The sequence below is a fragment of the Nematocida major genome (assembly GCF_021653875.1).
Source record: "Nematocida major strain JUm2507 chromosome Unknown 2399, whole genome shotgun sequence".
Lineage (NCBI taxonomy): Eukaryota > Fungi > Microsporidia > Nematocida > Nematocida major.
Window position 1 is genome coordinate 32,973 of NW_025952938.1, and position 19,338 is coordinate 52,310.

At 48.3% G+C, this 19,338-nt stretch overlaps 13 protein-coding genes across 13 annotated transcripts; 6 read left to right on the forward strand and 7 right to left on the reverse strand.

Annotated features, from left to right (window-relative positions):
• Positions 1 to 2: 2 nt before the first annotated feature.
• On the forward strand, positions 3 to 2,780 carry NEMAJ01_1968 (structural maintenance of chromosome 3 (chondroitin sulfate proteoglycan 6); the record flags this gene model as incomplete). Its single annotated transcript, XM_047915806.1, has 1 exon — positions 3 to 2,780. One exon carries the CDS (start codon positions 3 to 5, stop codon positions 2,778 to 2,780), a length of 2,778 nt encoding a protein of 925 aa, XP_047771763.1.
• Positions 2,781 to 3,157: 377 nt separating this feature from the next.
• On the reverse strand, positions 3,158 to 3,844 carry NEMAJ01_1969 (uncharacterized protein; the record flags this gene model as incomplete). The annotated part of the gene is made up of 1 exon (XM_047915807.1): positions 3,158 to 3,844. One exon carries the CDS (start codon positions 3,842 to 3,844, stop codon positions 3,158 to 3,160), a length of 687 nt encoding a protein of 228 aa, XP_047771764.1.
• A 284-nt stretch (positions 3,845 to 4,128) lies between these two features.
• NEMAJ01_1970 (uncharacterized protein) lies at positions 4,129 to 4,794 on the reverse strand (the record flags this gene model as incomplete). Its single annotated transcript, XM_047915808.1, has 1 exon — positions 4,129 to 4,794. One exon carries the CDS (start codon positions 4,792 to 4,794, stop codon positions 4,129 to 4,131), a length of 666 nt encoding a protein of 221 aa, XP_047771765.1.
• Positions 4,795 to 5,055: 261 nt separating this feature from the next.
• NEMAJ01_1971 (uncharacterized protein) lies at positions 5,056 to 5,766 on the reverse strand (the record flags this gene model as incomplete). The annotated part of the gene is made up of 1 exon (XM_047915809.1): positions 5,056 to 5,766. The coding sequence occupies one exon, from the start codon at positions 5,764 to 5,766 to the stop codon at positions 5,056 to 5,058; it is 711 nt and encodes a 236-aa protein (XP_047771766.1).
• A 227-nt stretch (positions 5,767 to 5,993) lies between these two features.
• NEMAJ01_1972 (uncharacterized protein) lies at positions 5,994 to 6,908 on the reverse strand (the record flags this gene model as incomplete). Its single annotated transcript, XM_047915810.1, has 1 exon — positions 5,994 to 6,908. The coding sequence occupies one exon, from the start codon at positions 6,906 to 6,908 to the stop codon at positions 5,994 to 5,996; it is 915 nt and encodes a 304-aa protein (XP_047771767.1).
• A 1,234-nt stretch (positions 6,909 to 8,142) lies between these two features.
• Positions 8,143 to 9,036, reverse strand: NEMAJ01_1973 (uncharacterized protein; the record flags this gene model as incomplete). Its single annotated transcript, XM_047915811.1, has 1 exon — positions 8,143 to 9,036. One exon carries the CDS (start codon positions 9,034 to 9,036, stop codon positions 8,143 to 8,145), a length of 894 nt encoding a protein of 297 aa, XP_047771768.1.
• A 310-nt stretch (positions 9,037 to 9,346) lies between these two features.
• Positions 9,347 to 10,129, reverse strand: NEMAJ01_1974 (uncharacterized protein; the record flags this gene model as incomplete). Its single annotated transcript, XM_047915812.1, has 1 exon — positions 9,347 to 10,129. The coding sequence occupies one exon, from the start codon at positions 10,127 to 10,129 to the stop codon at positions 9,347 to 9,349; it is 783 nt and encodes a 260-aa protein (XP_047771769.1).
• A 182-nt stretch (positions 10,130 to 10,311) lies between these two features.
• Positions 10,312 to 11,106, reverse strand: NEMAJ01_1975 (uncharacterized protein; the record flags this gene model as incomplete). The annotated part of the gene is made up of 1 exon (XM_047915813.1): positions 10,312 to 11,106. The coding sequence occupies one exon, from the start codon at positions 11,104 to 11,106 to the stop codon at positions 10,312 to 10,314; it is 795 nt and encodes a 264-aa protein (XP_047771770.1).
• A 799-nt stretch (positions 11,107 to 11,905) lies between these two features.
• On the forward strand, positions 11,906 to 12,730 carry NEMAJ01_1976 (uncharacterized protein; the record flags this gene model as incomplete). The annotated part of the gene is made up of 1 exon (XM_047915814.1): positions 11,906 to 12,730. One exon carries the CDS (start codon positions 11,906 to 11,908, stop codon positions 12,728 to 12,730), a length of 825 nt encoding a protein of 274 aa, XP_047771771.1.
• Positions 12,731 to 12,921: 191 nt separating this feature from the next.
• NEMAJ01_1977 (uncharacterized protein) lies at positions 12,922 to 14,151 on the forward strand (the record flags this gene model as incomplete). Its single annotated transcript, XM_047915815.1, has 1 exon — positions 12,922 to 14,151. The coding sequence occupies one exon, from the start codon at positions 12,922 to 12,924 to the stop codon at positions 14,149 to 14,151; it is 1,230 nt and encodes a 409-aa protein (XP_047771772.1).
• A 319-nt stretch (positions 14,152 to 14,470) lies between these two features.
• NEMAJ01_1978 (uncharacterized protein) lies at positions 14,471 to 14,845 on the forward strand (the record flags this gene model as incomplete). Its single annotated transcript, XM_047915816.1, has 1 exon — positions 14,471 to 14,845. One exon carries the CDS (start codon positions 14,471 to 14,473, stop codon positions 14,843 to 14,845), a length of 375 nt encoding a protein of 124 aa, XP_047771773.1.
• A 1,062-nt stretch (positions 14,846 to 15,907) lies between these two features.
• NEMAJ01_1979 (uncharacterized protein) lies at positions 15,908 to 17,398 on the forward strand (the record flags this gene model as incomplete). Its single annotated transcript, XM_047915817.1, has 1 exon — positions 15,908 to 17,398. The coding sequence occupies one exon, from the start codon at positions 15,908 to 15,910 to the stop codon at positions 17,396 to 17,398; it is 1,491 nt and encodes a 496-aa protein (XP_047771774.1).
• A 1,336-nt stretch (positions 17,399 to 18,734) lies between these two features.
• NEMAJ01_1980 (uncharacterized protein) lies at positions 18,735 to 19,338 on the forward strand (the record flags this gene model as incomplete). Its single annotated transcript, XM_047915818.1, has 1 exon — positions 18,735 to 19,338. A coding segment is annotated over one exon (604 nt), but the record flags the coding sequence as incomplete, so codon positions are not given.

Genomic DNA, 19,338 nt, shown 5'->3' on the forward strand with positions numbered 1-19,338 from the left:
CCATGAGAATAAGAAGAATAGCTCTTTTCAATTTCAAAAGCTTCTCGGAGGAAACTGTTCTCGAGAACGTGTCCGAGCACACAAACGTGCTTATAGGGAAAAACGGGGCAGGAAAGTCCAGTATTCTGAGCGCCATTAAGTTTGTGATTGACGCGCACCAGAGAATAGGGCCTGTGGAGAGACGGATTTTTGTGAATGAAAACAGCAAGGAGCTGAAGGCGCATGTGGAGATAGAGTTTGAAAACGCAAACAAGGCCTTCCCTGCAGGCGAGACTGTCGTTGTCCGGAGATCCATCACGCAAAAGTCGGACGAGTACTGCGTGGACGGGCGCCCGGTTCCCAGGGACGAGATGGTGTCCCTCTACGAAACTGCTGGAATTTCAAAAGTCATGCCCTACTTCGTGGTCGAGCAGGGGAAGATTGGAGAGCTGGCGCAGATGAACGGCCCTGCGCGCATGCGCCTGATCCGAGACCTTGCCGGGTCTGCTGTGTATGAGAAAGACAAGGAGGAGATTTCGCGCGTGCTTTCAGAGTCCGGGTCGATAGAGCAGCGGATAGAGGAGCTTGTGGGCACAATTGAGAAAAGAGTCGAGGCAATAGAGCGCGACAAGCTGCGGGCCTTGCAGAGGAAGGAGGCAGAGGCCGCCAAAGAAACAATAGTCAGAGAGCTGTACAAAAGAGAGCTGGCCAAAGTGCGTGCCAAGCTGGAGGGGCTTTTCACAGAGGAGGCAAGCCACGTGGAGGACACGCAGGACGCGACAGAAGCGGCTCTGCGGATGCAGCTCGAGGAGATTCTGTCTGCAATACACGCGCTCCCGGCGCAGGGGGAGGCAGCGTGCAGAGGCGAGGGCGCGCCCAGGAGAGAAGACCTGGACAAGCTCCTTGCTGCGAAGGAGCGGGAGCGGGCCTGCCTGGACGTGGAAATATCCCGCCTGGAGAGGCTGGAGGAGAGCAGCAAGGCAATTCGGCCTGAGATCAACATCCTGCGCATGCGGGGCAAGGACGCTGCAGAGAAGAAGCTGCGCGAACTAAAGGCGCTTAGAACGCACGCGGGGAGGGAGCAAAGCATCCACGAAAAAGAAGCCCTGCTGGAGAGCAAGCGGAGCGTCTGCAAGAGAGAGAGCGAGCATGCAAAGAAGATGAAGGCGCTGGAGGAGGAGATGAAGAGTGCGGAAAGAGCCTTCCTCCTGACACAGAAGGCGTTCTCTCTGGGGGCCGAGATTCTGGCTGAAAAGGGCGTTGTTGGGTACGTGTACGACCTCATAACCATGCCGAAGGAGATCCTGTCCGCTGTTTCCACCGCAATTCCAAACTTGCTTGCAACAATTGTAACAGAAACTCTTGAGGACGCAGTGCGCCTGGTGCGAGAGCACAACATAGAGCAGCCCGTGATCGCCCTCCCCGGAAAAGACGCTGCTCCGCGCGCCGGGCCGGCCATTCCTCTTATGGCGTTTTCGCAGTACATTTCCTCGTCGGAGAAGTACGCGGCGCTGGTGGAAAAGCTGTTTGGCAGGATATACTTTGTGTCGGATTTTGAGACTGCAAAGACGGCATCGAGGGTGCACCGCGCCACGGTGGTTGCCGCGGCCGGGGAGTACTTTGGAAGCTCTGGCGCCATAACCGGGGGGAGCGACAAGTCTTCGTACATGTTTAAGGCGTACTTGGGCACAAAGGCAAAGTACAGAGAGGCTCTGGAAGAGGCTGCCGCAATCCAGGAGGAAAAGAAAAAAGTTATGTTTGAGTACGAAAAAGCCTCGGCAGACGCAGCTCTCTGTGCGCCTGGGTACATTGAAGACGCAATTTTTCTTTTGGAAAACGAAGACTTTGACGTTGAGGTCGAGCTTCTGCAGAAGAGAACAGACCTTGAGAAAACATCCACGCACAAAATACGCCTGGAAATAGAGGAGTGTCTCCGCGCCGAAGCCCGCGCCGAAGCGGCAGCGGAAAGGGCAAGGCTTGAGGCGCAGGCAAAGGCCGTTGAGGACCGGCTTCTCAAGTTTGTCGGCTCTCCAGAGTGGGCGCAGCAGATGGCAGAAAAGGGCCGGCTGGAGGGAAAGTTTCGGCGCATCCAAAAGAGAATTCTGTCGCTTGACGTGGAGAGCAGAGAGACCGTGTCTGTGTGCGGGCAGGAAGTATCCCTGCAGAGCGCGCCAAAGGAGGAGCTGGTGCGCGCCCTGTCCGTGCTGAAGAAGGAGCTTGCAGAGGCGGTGTCAAGCTCGGAGGCCTCGGAGCAAATGCTCAGCGACTACAACAAGACGCTGGACAAGCTGAAGGAGCTGGGGCACGCCAAAGAGAAGATCCTGGAAATGCAGGCGCACCTCGAGCAGAAGAAAGAGCAGGTTATAAACATAACAATATTCCAAGTCAAGTCCAACTTCGAGTACTTCTTCAGAAAGCTGACGGGCGGAAGCGCCTGCGTTTCAGTGCGCGGGGCCGAGGCCCTGGACATAAGCACGGCCTTCTCCGGAGAGGAGATGGTGCAGGCCGACGAGCTGAGCGGGGGGCAGAAGGCAGTTGTTGCGCTGTGCATGATACTTGCGGTCCAGAGAATATACGAGGCCCCCTTCTACCTGATGGACGAGTTTGACGCAAATCTGGACACACAGGTCCTGCTGAACATTGTCGAGAGCCGGGTCTTTGACGGCAGGCAGCTGTTTGTCTGCACATTCCGAGGCGAAACCCTGCAGATGGGCGAGCGGTTCTTCAGCGTAAAGGAGTCCCTCGTGGAGCCGGCGTCGCTGGAGTCTGCCCGAGAGGATCTGTGTGCGTTTCTGCCATAGGCATGGCGCAGTCAGCCGTGGACTTGGGCTGCTGAACGGCTGCCAGCTGCCAGCGAACACAAAATAAATGCTCTGTTTTAATGTGCCTGTTTGCCCGAACCGAAAACAGCGCGAATGCTGCGCCTCTGGCCGCAGAGAAGCTTTTTAGGCCTTTGGGTGCACGCTTTTTTTGCATAAATAAATAAATAAGTGGTACGCATTTAAGTAGAAATGTATGCATTTATTTACTTTCATAAAACTTTCTGCAAGTGCAAAAACAAGCAAGACAGACAGCACGCGCAGACAGGGCCATCCAGAGCGGCCGGAGTAAAGGAATCCCTCTGGTATGTTTGAGCAGCCTTTTCCACAGTAGCACTGCTTTATTATGAGTTGGCTGTCTACTGGTTGTAGAGAACCCCAGACTTGTCTGCGACAAATATGCTATTGGCAGGAACGCGGGTGTTCGATGTGTACTCGCCCATGCTGAAGGCGCTTCCCCCGCGCTTGTTTGCCTCGTTTTTGATTGCCTCTTTGAACGAGAGGAACCTAAACGTCTGCATGTCGTTGGACCCGTTGGCACACTCCTGCAAGGTGACCTCGGTTGTGTTTGGGTCGATGGAGAAGCACCTCTTTCTCTGCGACGACATAACCTCAAAGGCTGCCTTGCGGGCGTTCTCCGCTATTACATTTCTAATAATCGTGAGGTTGGACTTTGCGTCCGCGTCTGCCTCCATCGGGATTTCGATGTTTATGTCTTCCCCCACGGAGTTGTACGTGATTACAAACTTCTTTCCCTTCACCCACACCTCAAGCTTTACCTCCTTGTCTGGGCTCTCCTTCGTTGGGAGGTCTATGTCAAAAAGGTTTGCCTTCTTAAAGTCCTTCACGCCAACAAGCTTTCCGCCCTTCACCGCTAGGAAAAAGTCCCCGACAAACGAGCCGACCAGGATTCCTACTTTTTCCTCGCCGTTCTTGATTAGGTCTTCGAGGTCCCTATCTCTTTTTCTCGAGCCCGACCTTTTTGCATATGCTTGGTACAAGAAGATACATATTGATATAAGAATGCATGCTTGTGTTTTTCGCATATATGCTTCGGATTCATGGCTATTTATGCACTAATGCTGATTCTGATACCTTGTTTTGTTTCAGATTTAAGAACGCCCAAAGACTTGCCGTATTTATTTTTTTCCATTTTTCCCCCATGCTCATTCGAAGGCAGGACTTTTATAAGACGCTGTTCAATACGTGAGCAACATAAATGCACTTTGTTGCTGTGTGCTTGCACATACATTTATATTTAACCTCCTTGCACCAGAAGCGCGCAGAAAAGCAAAGCAGAAAGCAAGCAAGCGCGCTGTGTTTATTTCTTTTATGCCGAGCTCTGGGCTTTGGCAGCCTCTTCTCGAATCCGCATTCCATTGTCAAACCACTTTTTGTTGACCCACATAAAGAGCTGCCGGTCTCTCATTTTTGAGGGGGAATCTATGCAGTCGGACAGGTCCAAAATCCCAGCAGGGTCCGAGGTGAGGCACTGGCCTTGGTTGAATATCTGGAAGGCGTGTGTTTTCGTTGTTAAAGGAGGCGAAAACATGAAGTAGTTGGCAAACATGGGCTTTTCCGTGTCCAGAATAAAGCCGGTTCTGTTCCCCAGCTGCGTAGTGTACTTGGCCACGCACTCGCCCTCAGCGCTGGAGGGGTCGTTGCCTGCACACGTGCCCTCTACGGGCGTGATAACATGGTATGTCAGGTCTTTGAACGCCTTCCGGATGATCTTGACCTGCATGGCGTCCTCGGGCTTGTACGTGATGGCAAGTGCGGAGGTTGTTTCCCCCATGCCGATCGTTTCAATGTTGAAGATGTATCCGTCTGTTCCTATGTTGTACAAGTACCCGGGCGTGTTGTTGTCAAACATGATTTCATCCGCTCTTGGCGTTATTTCGCTTCTCGAGACTACGTGCAGAACGCCTTTCTGCGCAGTGTTCATGGCCTGTGCACACAGAGGCGCCAAAAGAATAAGAAGTCCTACGATTTTCATGCTGTGCTCTGCGAATCCATTATGATTATATAGTTTAAATCAATGTTTCAGGAATAAAACACCACATACAAACTACGTATCACCTGGATGGGGCCTAAGGAAAACGCTGCTTTGCGCCAGGCAAGGCGAATGGAAAAGGCTTCTGCACTCGAGAGCGCAGCGGGACAAACGCATGCGCGCAAGCACAGAGCAAAGCGGTTGTGTGCGGCAGAAGTATGCTGGAAAGGTGTGTATTGTTTATTTATAGCGCGCTGGCTTGGCTTATGTCGGATTTGGGTCTATCCAAGCGGTATTTATGTTTTTGTTGTACTCGTCGTAGTACGGGTCTGCAGGGTTCGTGGTTTGGTCAAGCACCCCCATTGGGTTGTAGTCTTTGCTGAAAAGCGTGTCGTCCACCCAGGAAAAAATTTGGTTGGCCTTCTTGATCGTGTCGATGTACTCGCACTCGTCGGCGAAAAGCTGTCCGTTTGAGTTGGCAGCAATGCACTTGCCTTCATTATATATCCGGAATCCGTGAAGTCGAGACAGGGTCGCGGGGGAAAACATAAACTTAAACATGGCCTCGTTCTGGTACGGAGCCAGCGCAATGAGGTTGCCTTCCTTGCCCTCGACCGAAAACCCAGGGCATTCCAAGTACTGCGCCGAGTACCCAGACCCGTAATCTTCTGTCTTGTTTGCGCACTTTTCCTGGTCTTTTTCCTCTGCCGACAGAATAACTCCGTGCGTCATCGATCCATCTCGAATGATTCGGATGTACAGCCGAGTAGCCATCTCCTTCTTTTCGTCAACGTCTGCATACTCTTTGCCTCCTGTGTTGTACAAAGTAACATACTTCTTCATTCCTATGCTGAAAAGACGGCCCACACTGTTTTCGCTGTACTTAGACTTCTCATAGTTTTCCCCCAGCGCCAGGACCTGCAGCAAAAACAGCAAGCCAGAGCAGAAAAGCACAAGTTTCTCTAGCAGACTCATGATTTGTAAAAAATCAAATAATTTATGTCTATCTTGCAACCATGTATCATATAAAGACACGCCTATAGGTTGCATGCCTGCGCAGATGCGGTCTCCCAAGCCCCTGCAGGCCGAGCACAGCACGCTTGAAAGCGCTTGAAATATTGCAACGTGGGCGTGTGCCCCCCTCTATCCCTCGAAAAAAATTCATTTAACCAACTTTTATTGCGCTTTAGGTCTGTGTGCTCCTATGTGAATCCTGGCGGCATGACAAATTTCGCCTTGTTTGGCTGGTAGTACGAGTCAGAGTCGCCGTCTTCGCCCTCGACCATGGTTTTCACCCTGTTGGTTACAATCACTGCCGGGTCATCGTAGTACCCGCGCGGCTTCCCATTGATTTCTGGCCGGCCTTGGCCGCTTGCTGCAGGAATCGTTGTTTTAATGTGCACGCTTGTCGTTATTGTGGGCTTTTTCGGGGCCTGCTTGCGGACCTGCACCTGGTTCTTTCTTCTTGGCGCCCGGCTTTCGTTTTGCACTGAGATCTTCTGCGTGTAGCGGGTGCTCACCACAATGTGCTCGCTTTCCGGGAACCACTTGAAAAGCTGTTTCATTTGCTTCTCCATGGGCAAAGAAACACACTCTTCTAGCTTGAGGTATCCTTCGCGCTCAACAGAAAGGCACTGGTTGTTGAGATATATCTTGAAAAAGTTCATTTTTGTGATGGGAGGCGAAAAGGAGAACCAGCTGTTGGGGTTGGTTGTGGCAGCAGAGATCCCAAAGTGCTTCTCAGACGAGGCATTCCCCATTCTGCTCATGGTTGGAAACCCATAGAACGGCAGGCTCGAAGTTTTGTTTGTGTATTTTTTCTTTGCTTTTGTGAGAAGGCTTGGGTCGGCCGACATAATAAGGCTGTACGTGGCGCTGTGGTATTTCCCCATGTGGATTTTGAACCGGCTAGCGAGCTTTCCTGAAGAAACGCCCTTTATCCACAAGGTTTTGCTATCTGCCTGATTTTCCCAGGCCAAAAAGGACTGCGCCCCCACATTGTATAGGAAGCCTGGAGAACCCATCGAAAATGCGCTTGCATCCATGCCCATAGCCCAGCATGCACTGCTAACTAGCAGCCCAAACACCCGAATGAATATTCTTGCAATCATAATCATCACGTCTGAGCTACAATTATACTGTGATGTGTGTAACCTGTTTCATTTTGATAACTTGTTTTAAAATCACTTAGGTTTCATTTCTACTGTGCATAAAATACCAAGCCCTGCCCTGTCCTGCTGCAGCTTTTTTCTTTTTCCAGAGCCTCTCAGCACACGCAGCAATAAACTATTTGTGTGCTTGCATCTTGTTGTGCAGAATTCTGAAAGGGCCCACAGAAATCAGCTTGGCTATGTTTAGGGCTAGCCCTAAGATTTCCTAACGCCACGGCGAGGCAATTGCGCATCATTTAACTGCGTCTAAAGCGCAACACCCCGGAGTTTTATGTTTAAAGAGCAGGCTGAGGGCGAGCCTACACTTAAAGCAATAAACATGCGCCCGGGGTAGCATCACTATGCCAGAGCCGGGTCAGTGCGCCGGTCTATGGAAAAGTACACACTCTCTAGAAAATGTGCCTTTCTGCAGCCATGAAAGAGCGCTGTAAGCACGCCTTCGCATGGGAAGAGCATTGGCGAGCTTGCCCGTTCCGCGCACAGAAGCTCAAGCAGCAGCGCATAAAACACGGCCCGAAGATACAGACGTAATCGGCCTGCCTGCCGCAAAGTTGCAGATTCCAACCAAATTTATCCTTTGTGACGCCGCGCAAAGCCCAGAGCTGTGCCTGTCCGGGCGCATCTTCTTAAACATTTATATACGCCGCAAACTCTTTGTTCTATGCTCCGGGTTTAAAACCAACTCTGCAACGGTTTATTAATAGACTGGGAGCTCTTAAAATAGCTTCTCTCGCCTCTGCTTGCATCTGGCATATCAAACATGCCCCGCATCTATGCTTTTCGACTGCATCTCTACGACATGCTCGCTTCATTTCATTCCTATGAAGTTATACTTGCTGTCTACCAGTATATAAAATGTAATGGATTGTTTTACTACAACATATTTATTTTGTCGTATGGCTATAATAAAAATTACAATTTTTCCCAGCCATATAACCCTTTCCTACTGTGCAACAACAGCATTGCGAGAAAAAGCGCCTCCAGCATAGGCCACAGAGACATACCGGCGACTTCTAGCAAAACTAGCATGTACACGACGCGCCCTCCACAAAGGAGAGCCCCAAAGCCCCGGCAGCTACTGTGTCATGTAGAGCGCTGCAGCTCTATAGAGTGCGCGTTTTTGCATGCATATAAGAAAAAATCCATGCACGCATGTCTGGTGTCGCTAGGCAAACTTATTTTAATCGTACCTCTTGATTTTGTCCATTGCCCCGTAGTATCCTGATGGCGCTATGCCATGTCTATAGGGGCTGTAATAATTGTAGCGCATGCCGTTCTGCTTCTCCAGGATCCGCGGGGGCATGATACATCTTCTTTCCTTGTAGTATTTTCCTTTATTGGGGCAGTCGTAGGGCGATATATAGCCCTGACTCTTGCAGGCGGCCTGGGAGGGCGGAGGACAGGGCTTGCACCTGCCGTTTTGGGTTTCCTCCTTGTCGATAGCTTCGTAATCTACATTGACTTTTTTGCCTTTGGTTTCTCTCTGGAACCTGGCTGCAGGAACCCATATCCATAGCTGGTTTTTGTAGTCGGCGTGGCTTCCTATGTATCTGCATGTCTGGTTTGAAAGAGTTCCGTGCTCAGAAACGCCGATGCATTTGTCTTCTATGAATATTCTAAAGACAACCCTGTCTTTGGCCACAACTTCTGGATAAACTGATATGGTGTGCCGGCTGTCTGGCTTGTACTTGTTTAAGGTCGCAGGTGCAGACCCTCTATCCTTCAGGCCAAGCACTCGATGGTAAATGCCGTTTGATGGGGTGTTTAACAGGTCGTCCATAGACTCCAGTACATTCATGGGATACCCGCCATCCACTACAACCCTTCTGATTTTAAACGGCGACGCATTCCTCACTTCGTAGCTTACTCTTACGGGCACAGTGCCGTTTCCAATTACTTCTCTCTCCGAGGCAAGAAAGTGCTTCCTTCCAACGTTGTACAAGTACCCTGCCTGGTTAGATATGAAAGAGTTTCTGTCCCTCAGCTTGTCCTTTAGCAGCACAATTCCCTCCCCGTCCTTGCCTTCGGCGCTGGCGAAAGATACCAAGAAGACATGGGCTGCCATATAAAGCATAGCTATAGAAATAGTTCTTTTACACATGCCAGAAACATTTGTTTTTCTTTATATCCGCTGCAATGTAACCGAGTTTAGTTCACACCTGCACATAGAAGAGGCTGGGCCTGCTTTTTTCGGCTGCACCGTTTCGACTTGAGCCAGTGCGCGCTGCCCGCTCGAAAGAGCGCCCTTCTTGGAAACATAGCGCTCTAAAATAGCTCTGTCCTGCGCGCTGTGTGCTTTTACAAGCTTTTTAGGCTAGTGTTAGGAGTATTTATTGAATTTGTATATTAGAAAGAGGCAAAGCCCTCTTGCAATAGAAGGCAAATTATTTGCAGTATTCAGGGATCTGGGCTTCTGCTTTCTCGGGCCTGTACGGCTTCTGGAAGGCCAGATTCGACGGATTGACAAGATGGTCGTGCGCTTTTTCTTCGCTTTGGCTGGCCTTGCACGCGTTTTCCTTTTTCTCCTCCCTTGGCTTGTTCTGGATGTGCGCATACGGGTTTGGCCGGTATGAAATTGGATCGACTCCTCTGTTGTACGTTTTCGAGTCAACCCACGCAAACATTTGCTTGTTTCTTTTGTCTAGCGGAGTCTCTTGGCAGCCAGTGGCTTTTATGCTTGTTGTCTCGCTGTCATATGCGATGCAGTATTCCCCCACCATGAGGTTGAACGCGTTTTCGTGCAGAAGCACAGGCGGCGTCACAAAGAACCCAAAGTGGTTGGAGCCTGTGTACTTTTCCAGAATGACCTTTTTTGATGCGCTGCTCGTGCACGTTTTCATGGCAGGCTTCTCGTGCATCTGCTTGGCGGTTGGGGATTTTCCTGCGCCCACCACGTCGTCCAGCCCCTCGTCCAGCATAAAAACAAACCCTGCGTCGCCAGCAAACTTGTTCAGATATACCCGAAACCGCAGGGCCTTTCGGGGCTCTTCAATGCCCACAATCTCCAGCTTCTTAGTTGGCTCCAGCCCCAGGTACCTCTTTGCGCCTATGTTGTACAAGTATCCAGACGTGTTGATTTCAAAGTCCGAGTCTAAGTACACGGCAGAGGCGCCTGCGTGGTGTATACATGCACAGAGCAATGCTGTGATCTTTATCAAAGAAACCATCACTTACACAGATAGATTCTTCTTATTTATTTATAAGTATCAAATCAGCCCAATGCTGGCCAAAAACATAAAACACAGTATGAGAATATGTAACAGGTGTTTTGTGCCGCAGGCCAATCAAGCGCACCAGACTACAGAACGGGCTATCAAAAAGCTAGAGCGCGCTGGAAATATGCAGGCCGCTACACCTCGGCGCACTTGTCCCCGCACCCTACAGGATGGAACTCGAAGAGCTGCATGTCATTTTCTGTGGTTCCGTAGCCATCTGTGGTGTCGTCCACACAGCCCACTTCCATCAGATTGTTTGCAGAGTCTATTCCCAAACAGGACGAGTTCCTTATGATTTTAAAGGCGGGGCCTTCCTTGTAGTACGGAGGAGTTATCACAAACCGATTGTAAGTCGACGTGGCTCCGTACAGGTAGCATCTATTTTTATGGGGCCCACCGCCAACGTCAAACCTTTTCGCGCCGTAGTGGAAGTCATTTGACGCCTTTCTTCCCAGCTGCGGATGGTCTTTGTCCTTTATGTCAATTATTTCCATGTAGCTTCCAATTCTGTTTCCATATGAGGGAACTATAGAAATCAGCAAAGGCGCGGATGTACTCTCGACTGCAGAAAGCCAATACTCGTTTGGGTCTGTTCCGATGTACTTCTGTGCGCCCACACTGTAGAGATACCCTGCGTTGATCTTGTTACTGTAGTACATTATTCTTTTTTTCTGCTTTGTCGGAGGGCCATTTGGGGTTTGCTGGTTTGATGGAGGCACATCGTCTGTCCTGGTGCCATATTGAGGTTGTGGTACATGTGAATTGGTGCCATATGGAGGATGGGGGTGGCCGGATCTAACTATTCCTGAATCTACTTTGGTGAATTCGTGCATTCTCGCACTAGTATGCGCAAGAAATGCAAGGATGCAGAATACTGCAGAATGTATTACAGGTTTGCCTGATATCTTCTTCATGAACTGGGCCATCATGATTCAATATAAACATCACATGATACATTGTTTGATGCGATGAAAAACACCAGGCCTGCGCTGGCTCTTCTATATTGTTTTACTGCCACATTGGCTTTGCATTTTCACATATCGCACGCTTTGGTGGTTTTGGCTGCTGCACAGCGGGGGTGATCTTGCCAAAAGAAGCCCAAGCGGCTGGACTCTCAGAAAACATCCTGTTTTCCGCTTGCTAGCAGCATGCTTTCTGGGTGCGGCTGCTTTTCTCTACAGATAGTTTGCAAATCGCGCAGGCCTGGATTCTCAAAGGCCAAAGCAAGCCCTATGCTGTTCCATTTCCGGCGCATTTTCTGGAGCTTGGCCCATAGAAGGCTTTGCAGGCACAAATGGATTTAAGAAATTCCGCGCCCAACGCCTTATAGCCTGCGCGCTTTTTTCCTTCTTGTGCGCTCATACCTCCTCACAGGCCTCGTACAGACAAACAAGCAGAAAAGCAGAAAAAGCCAAAAATGTCTTAGCACCCAGGCCCACTTCACTTTCAGCCCGCTGTTTCCGCAGAAACCACACAGAAAAGCGCAATTCGGGCTTGCGCGCAGAGGGGTTGCACGAGCATTCGGCTGCTTTCTGTGCTTTCTGGTTTCATTGTTTAAAATGGCCTTAATGGGCCTATTGCGTTCTTTGTTCAGCCATAAATTTCGTTGGCGCGGGCGGGCAGAAGCCGTTTCATGCCGAAGATGCGAGCAGTCTAAAGCGTGCAGAACATGCAAAAATGAAGCATCGTTACACCCACAAATATATGTAGCGCAGCGCATGGCCCTGCATGCGCAAGTACTACAAAATATACACAACACTCGCGCTGCTATACACCGGCGCGATATTTTGCGATAGCATTGTGATGTGGGACTCGAACAACAGCAGGTTTAACCCTACCACAAAGGCCCTGAAGCCTCTGTTCAGAAACGCCCTGGCAAACATTGACGACATCCACAAAGAAAGCCATGAAATCAGACAGCACTTGAAAAAAAAACATAGCTGGAAGCCTATAAAGGAGCCGATGAGCTACTCGGAGGACCAAAGCATTGGGTATTTGTACAGCCTGCATATGAAGGCTGTGCTCGGCATCAAAAATAAGGCGATAGGATATGAGCCCGAGCTGGGGTTTGGGAGTAAGTACAAAATGACGCCCATGAGCATCTACCACTTGGAGAACAAAAAAGGCAGTCCGGTGGTGTTTGTGACAAACAGCAAAGAAGTTGCCAACTATTTTGCGTCCCCGGAGTACAATGCAAAGAGGCCAACCATAGAAAGGATCCCCGGTCTGATGAACAACAATAACAAAGTGCAAATTAACGTGGGCCCAATCAGCAGCCGATCGTTCAAGCTTATAGGGGTGAGCGCCCACTTCAAAAACTTCAAGTATGACCAAAAGCCATACAAGCTTTCCAATTATGAGAAAAAGTACCAGGAGTTCGCCATTCGGTCGCTGGTAAATAACAAGTTTATTTCAACTGCAGGATACAACAGGTCGGCCACGTTTAGGTCGGAAAAAGATTGTGACCTAGACGCAACCCAGTGCTCGTTTATTTGGATTCCATACAAGGAAATGAGCAAGTCTTTCCTTCAAAGACTGCTGTCTTTTTTCTAGAAATTTTTGCATGCAAGAGCGCGCAAAGGGGCGTATGCCCAAGCAGCGCCAGCCCAAATAAATACTAACGTCTGTACCTTTTCCTTCGAACTGCCCGTCTTCTCGCGTTCTTACAATGCGTTGAAATTTTCTAATAGAACGATGTTTTATGTTTTTCTGATTTTTATATCACAGGCAAACGCCTGGTGCGCATGTACAGCATCACAGCACTCATATTTTTGCTAGCACTTGGCCGCGCTCGCAGCGGTCTGTTAGGAGGGTATGATAACTCTCTTCCAAAACAGGGCCTTCTGTATAACTACGGCTCGTACGGGTTTGTGTCAACTCCAAAGGCGTTCAACGGAATTCCCATGGGAAATCTAGTGGCGATTGGGCGCGACCAGGACATCAAGCTGGGCATAGCCCTGGTTCAGCTAGAGGCTGGCGTGGACGTGTACAATCTGAAGGTGGTTCCGTTTAAGGAGGCAGACAAGAAAAACGTGGGAAACACCTCGGAAGAGGTTCTTGCCGTCTCTCCAATAGCAGGAATAGTAATGAAGATGCCATATGACGAGAAAAACCCGGGGCAGTACTTTGAAGTGAAAATGTCCAAAAACTTTCCTGGGTACTTCCGAATAGGCTTCAATGGCCTTTGTCTAACGCCAAACAGAAAACAGCTTCTCACTCTTTCTATTTGCTGGAAAGAAAGCAGCCGGACGGTCATTAAGCAAATGTTCAAGTTCTACAAGGTGGATATAGACGAGAACGGCGGATCGCCCAAGAAGATCGAAGTTCCCAAGGGGATATCACCATACTATTTCCGTGGGTGTGCGCCATGCACACGATACATTCCAGATCCTTCAAATGGGAAGTATATTCTGGTGCACAGCAAGTCCTGCGAAAGAAACTGTATGAACAGGGAAGAACTAGACCCGGAGGAAAAGAGCAACGACATAAAAAAGAAAAATCCAAACCCGAATGACCCAAAAAACCCGAAGAACGCACTCTCCCCAAATAGTGACAAGCCCGGCGAGTTCTCACCCACGTCTTCACCCAACCAGCAACAGCCTAGCCAATCACAGCCTAGTCAACCGCAGCCTAGCCAATCACAGCCTAGCCAATCGCAGCCTAGTCAACCACAGCCTAGCCAATCGCAGCCTAGCCAACCGCAGCCTAGTCAACCACAGCCTAGTCAACCACAGCCTAGCCAATCGCAGCCTAGTCAATCGCAGCCAACTCCCAAGGTAACCTACCAAAAGACAGTAATTCGAAATTCCTCAACCTCCTCCCACCCACTGGAACAGCCTAAGGAATCTTCTGTAGACACGTCGCCCAGTGCTGCTTCTGCACAGCCAGAAAGGCAGGAAGTTGAGCCCTCTGCGCCCCCGCAGGAAGATAAAGACACTCCTCATGTCCACGCAAGAATGACCCCCTCAGCTTAAAGTACAGCAGAGAGCTCTTTCTTTGTACACACCCGGCCTTAATACATTTTCCGAATCTAGGCCAAACAACGCCAATTTATTTTGCATGCAGGAAAATACTTTTGCTGCCTTGAAACTGCTTCAGCAGGCAGCGCCCGAGAATAAAAACTTGTTCCGCATTTTTAAATTTCAGAACACATTTTGGCCGGTTTCTGTCCCGGTTGCAACTTTCACTTGCAAGCCCAGGGGCGCATCCTCTTCTTTCTGCGCTGTTTTATGGCTGTGTCTTATTTAACAAAGCTAGCAAAATATGTAGAAATACCCCTGTATTTTTTTCCGCATGGAAAAGGCCAATGTGCGCTCTCTTCTTCTGTACGAGTTCAAATGCGGAAGGAGCTTCAAGGAAGCAGCAAAAAACATAAACGTGGTGCAGTCTCAAACTGTGTCGCATTCGATGGCAAGCCGGTGGTTTTTAAAGTTCCTGTCGGGGGATCTTTCCCTGCAGGATCAGAAACGCTCTGGGCGCCCTGTAAAGATAAAAATAGAGCAGGTGGAAGAGTTTGTGCGAAAGAACCCGACCGCCACGTGCAACAGCATTGCAAGCAATCTGGGTGCAAGCAGATCGACTGTGCAGAAACAGCTGAGGAAGCTTGGCCACAAAAAAATGAGAAGCAAGTGGCACGTGGAGTCCCCGGACACTCAGCACGCCCAGTAGAATCCGCTAATTAATAAACATGCGCCTGCATTTCGGCAGGGCATTATAAACATGCGTTTTTGTGCATCTAGTCAGCCCAAAGGGGGTGCAAGCAAAAAAGCATGCGCAGGCCCTGCTTTTTTCATGCAAATTCAAATTCGGCAGGATGCAATTTTATTTTGCTCGTGCACAAGTTTATTATTTTTGTTTGGAAAAAAACAACGCGCCGCCCCACCACGCAGAAAACAATCAGAACATCACTGAATAAGAAGGCTTTGTATGCTAAAGGCATAGTTGCTCGTGATTGGTTATTGTTTTGGACACAAATGAATGCTTGTTTGACAACATCATAAACAATGATAAATTAAATACATAAATATTTAAGCAGGTCGAAAATGAATAAAGGGCAATGTTTCAGATGACTCATTCCAGTAATACAACTCATACTATTGCTTAGACACTGAATGAGGCAGCATTGATGGAAGCCATAAATAATGGCAAGCTAAACAAGCCTATTGAACAGACGCATGAATAAAAAGCAGTGCCACACATACACTCCCCGTGTTGAAGCTTTTTGCGTGTCTTTGCCTGAAACCCTCAAGATTTTTGTCACAACTTTCGTATAATTCAGCGAAATTCTTAAAACTGCTGGAAACAGCTGTGTGCGTAGGAAATTATTCAATAAATCGAACTAGTAAAAAAATTCTTAAAACTAATTTAGAATCAGTAAGATCCCATAATAACCCGAATGATGAAGAATATTGTCATAAATCCGGGCAGATTTGCTTCTAAGGCTAAAGCTGGTTCCAGTAACGATTTATTGGCCTTTGGTGAACCCCGGCTTTCAATTAGGATGGATTGACTTAACGGTATGTTCTTCCTATATTTGTGCATCTTTTCTTGGACTTTCTCGCGTATTTATACTTTTTGCGATCACTGTTGATCTCAATTTATTCGCATCGATATCCTTAAAAGCATATCGTGATCATGGTGATCTCCAATCGCGTGTGAATTGCAAAAAATCATCACAAATATCAATATGAGCAGTGCAAAATATATAAAAATAGCTCAAAGTATTTCTGCATGAACATAATTGCGATAATTTCGCTGATGCTTTCGGCTTTATTCATTTCGGTTTTTGGCGTGGCTCATATGCGGAACAATAAACAGATGTGCAGTGTGTACACAAACGGGCCCGAGACGCGCATAAACCCAAAGGCGCCACCAAATGGGAGTCTGTGCATAGCCAAAAACATTAATGCTCCGCATCCAAAGGTGCTTGCGCTAATAAACAAAAAAGACAAGATGGAAAAAGTCCAGAAAAAGAGAAGCATAGCAATTAAATATTCGATAAAGGACGGAAAGGGCATGCGAAACATGTTGTCTCCGGAAGAAAGCGACTTTAACTGTTTTTTTGACAGCCACCTCCCACCCAACATACTAAGCAAGGAGCGGTCTAAGTTTGGGTGCAGCATACCCGAAAAGGCATATTCAACTCTTACAAGGCCAATTCTCCCTGAGCCGTACTCGTCTTCGGAGGGCATCAGGCTGCTTTACACGCCAAAAGAGTACCTTTATTCGTCAGCAATCCGGTCTTCTGACGCGTGGAAGGACATTAGCAATATGTACGCAACCATGGCAGCAGCGATAGACAGGCTCTGCGTGCTGAAGAAAAACAACAAAAAGTTCCCAGGCTATGAAATGATTAAATGCTTCGCTGTGGGCGCGATGGTGTACGACGCAGTTAGGCTTGACTTAATCAACAGAATCGAACTTTCGGTTTCAAGGCACACGAGGCTCCTGAAGATACTGAAAAAACAGAAAAACGCCCTCATTGACGAGCAAATGATATCAGTTCACGCTAGGGCCGAGGCACACTCAATACAAAATTCGTTCCGGTTTTTTGACCGGTTGCACAACCTCTTTATAAACGTTCCCAAAGCCATGAACAGCGCAAGTTCGGAAGGAAAAAAGCGCATTGTTATGAAAAACATAGCCAAAGAAGATATTCTTAAAATCTCCGAAACCTTCCACAATTGCACAGCCCCAGGCCGGTGCGCATCAGACCGCGCGGCTAACAAGATGTTCTTTTTTCCCGATTCTGTGGCCCACCCAAGCTTAGAGGGCTATAAACAGCGTGAAATGGAAGAGGTTCTATACCACCCGCTTGCAGTCCTGTCTTACAGCATTGATATAATGAAACAGATAAGGAAAAGGCTGATAGCAGTGCTAAATAAAAAGCCCGTGCAGCTGGTGTTAACCGACATCAAACAAAATTTTGTAAACATGCGCCCAATTCTGGAGTTTTTAGAGAGTGCAAAGGCACTTTTGCAGGGATATAGCTATGAGTGCATAAAATACTATGATGCATATATGGACCTGAGGATAAAGCTGAGCCAGGAGAGGCCAGACATGTGCGATATGTATACCATGGAAGGCTTTCTCTACTGGATGGAGGAGCGCATGCGCAAGCACTTGCAAATTCAAAAACAGAAGGCATGCCTTTGCTTGAAAACGGCATGCAAGAAGCAGTACAATATGAAAAATAGAGCCTTCTCAAAAGACATGTGTTAGAACTAGTTCGATTTATTGAATAATTTCCTACGCACACAGCAAAAAGGCATGTGCTGATCCCATGAAAAATAGATCCTTGGACTCATCGAATTTATCTGAGAGAGGAGGAAACAAACATGTATTCCTTTATACTATGTTGGCATTCGCTAGTTTACTTCACATTCTATGCTGAAAGCATATTTACACGGGGCTTGGGCTTTTGCTAAGAATATACGAAGAAGTACGCAGGAAGCAACCGAAAAAATGGCGTACTTAAACATATAAATATTTAGGCCGCTCATGGATGAATAAAGGTGAGTTTTTCGCACGACTGCTCCCCGCATTACAACTATTAGAAAAAAGAAAGTTTACAGAATGTTTTTTATGCAGGCGACAGAAAGACAAGTTTAAAGTCTGCACTGCGAGCTAGAGCCACAGCAGGAGCCGAGGGCATTTTGTCCAAATGCAGGGTGTGCCTACAAAGAGGCAAGGCGGGTGTGCCCCGGGAAACGGATTGAAGCAAACCAGGAAACCCCTGGGAATCGGTCTATTGAATGCGCAAGCAGGTGTTTTGTAGCGCCGATTGGCTATTTTACACAAAAATCACTCTTCAAGCCCGTAAAAACAAGAGAAGCAGAAAAATTCAGAATTTCCTGCAGAGAGCCCGACAAACCCAAATTTAAAGAAATTTACAGTAATGGAGAAAGAGTTTGGCAACAAAAAGCACAGGCAGTAGATCAGCAGCAAGAATGTAAGACAGCCATTAAGATGAATGGAGAAGCGAAGCGCAGCTACAAAAACAATGCACGGATTCACAGAACTGAGCAGTACTAGCTAGTGCCGAATTGGTGATGAAGGAGGAATGTGTTCCCCTGCAGAGCCAGAAACGCTCAGTGCGCGCTGCAAGGACAAAAATAGAGCAGGTGGAAGAGTCTGTGCAAAAGAACCCGACCGCCACGTGCAACAGCATTGCAAGTAAGTTGGGTGCGGAGCCCTTGAATAGCCTAACACAAGCACTGTATAGCCTGCTAATTAATAAACATGTATTTTTGTGCATCTAGTCAGCTCAAGGGGGTGCAAGCAAAAAAGCACGCGCAGGCCCTGCTTTTTCCATGCAAATTCAAATTCGGCAGGATGCAATTTTATTTTGCTCGTGCACGAGTTTATTATTTTTGTTTGAAAAAAAAACAATACGCCGCCCCATCAGGCAGAAAACAATTAGAAATTGGCAATTTCTGATAGTAAAACTGACCAATGCCTATAATACTTTAAACAATCGCTTTTGTTTGGAGAAAACAAATACGAAATAGACATCACTGAATAAGAAGGTATAAATAGCTGTGCGTTGTACCTGTGCATGAAATATGCACTTGTAATAAAAGCTGCGAAAAGAGGATGCTCTCCGCTGGCTGGGTGCCTGCGGCTGCTGCTGGCTCTGCACGCAGCCACTCCCATGCACGCAAGCATGCCGCACAAAGACATGCTGGAAATACACACGGACCGCATAGGCAACTCCGAGACAGGCCAGGTGTGTATCAACGAGAAGGGGCCGCTCAGCCCTGTCAGAGGAAAGGTGTTTTTAAACGAAGAATATCCGCTCAATATGCGATTTGTGTTCCCCGGGGTGATTCCAAGCTACAAAATGGACTGGTCTTGGGACAATGCCGATCAGTGTGACAGTTACATGTATGCCAGAGACGCGAAGCACGACAAGCCCTGCACGGATGGCATATACCTGAAGGGCCCCCAAAGCAACAAAGACCAGTACACAAAGTACATCAAGGAGTATGCGTCTGTCATTATCAAAATGTTTCCTTCCCTGGACGGCGCGAATCTCACGATCACAGCAAACCGAAACGACCAGTTCACGAACTTCCTGCAGAATCAGTGCACGAAAGAGCAGGCCAGCTACACGCTGGCTGCGCTGCTTCTTCTGAGCGAGGGCGTGGACGTGAACATTA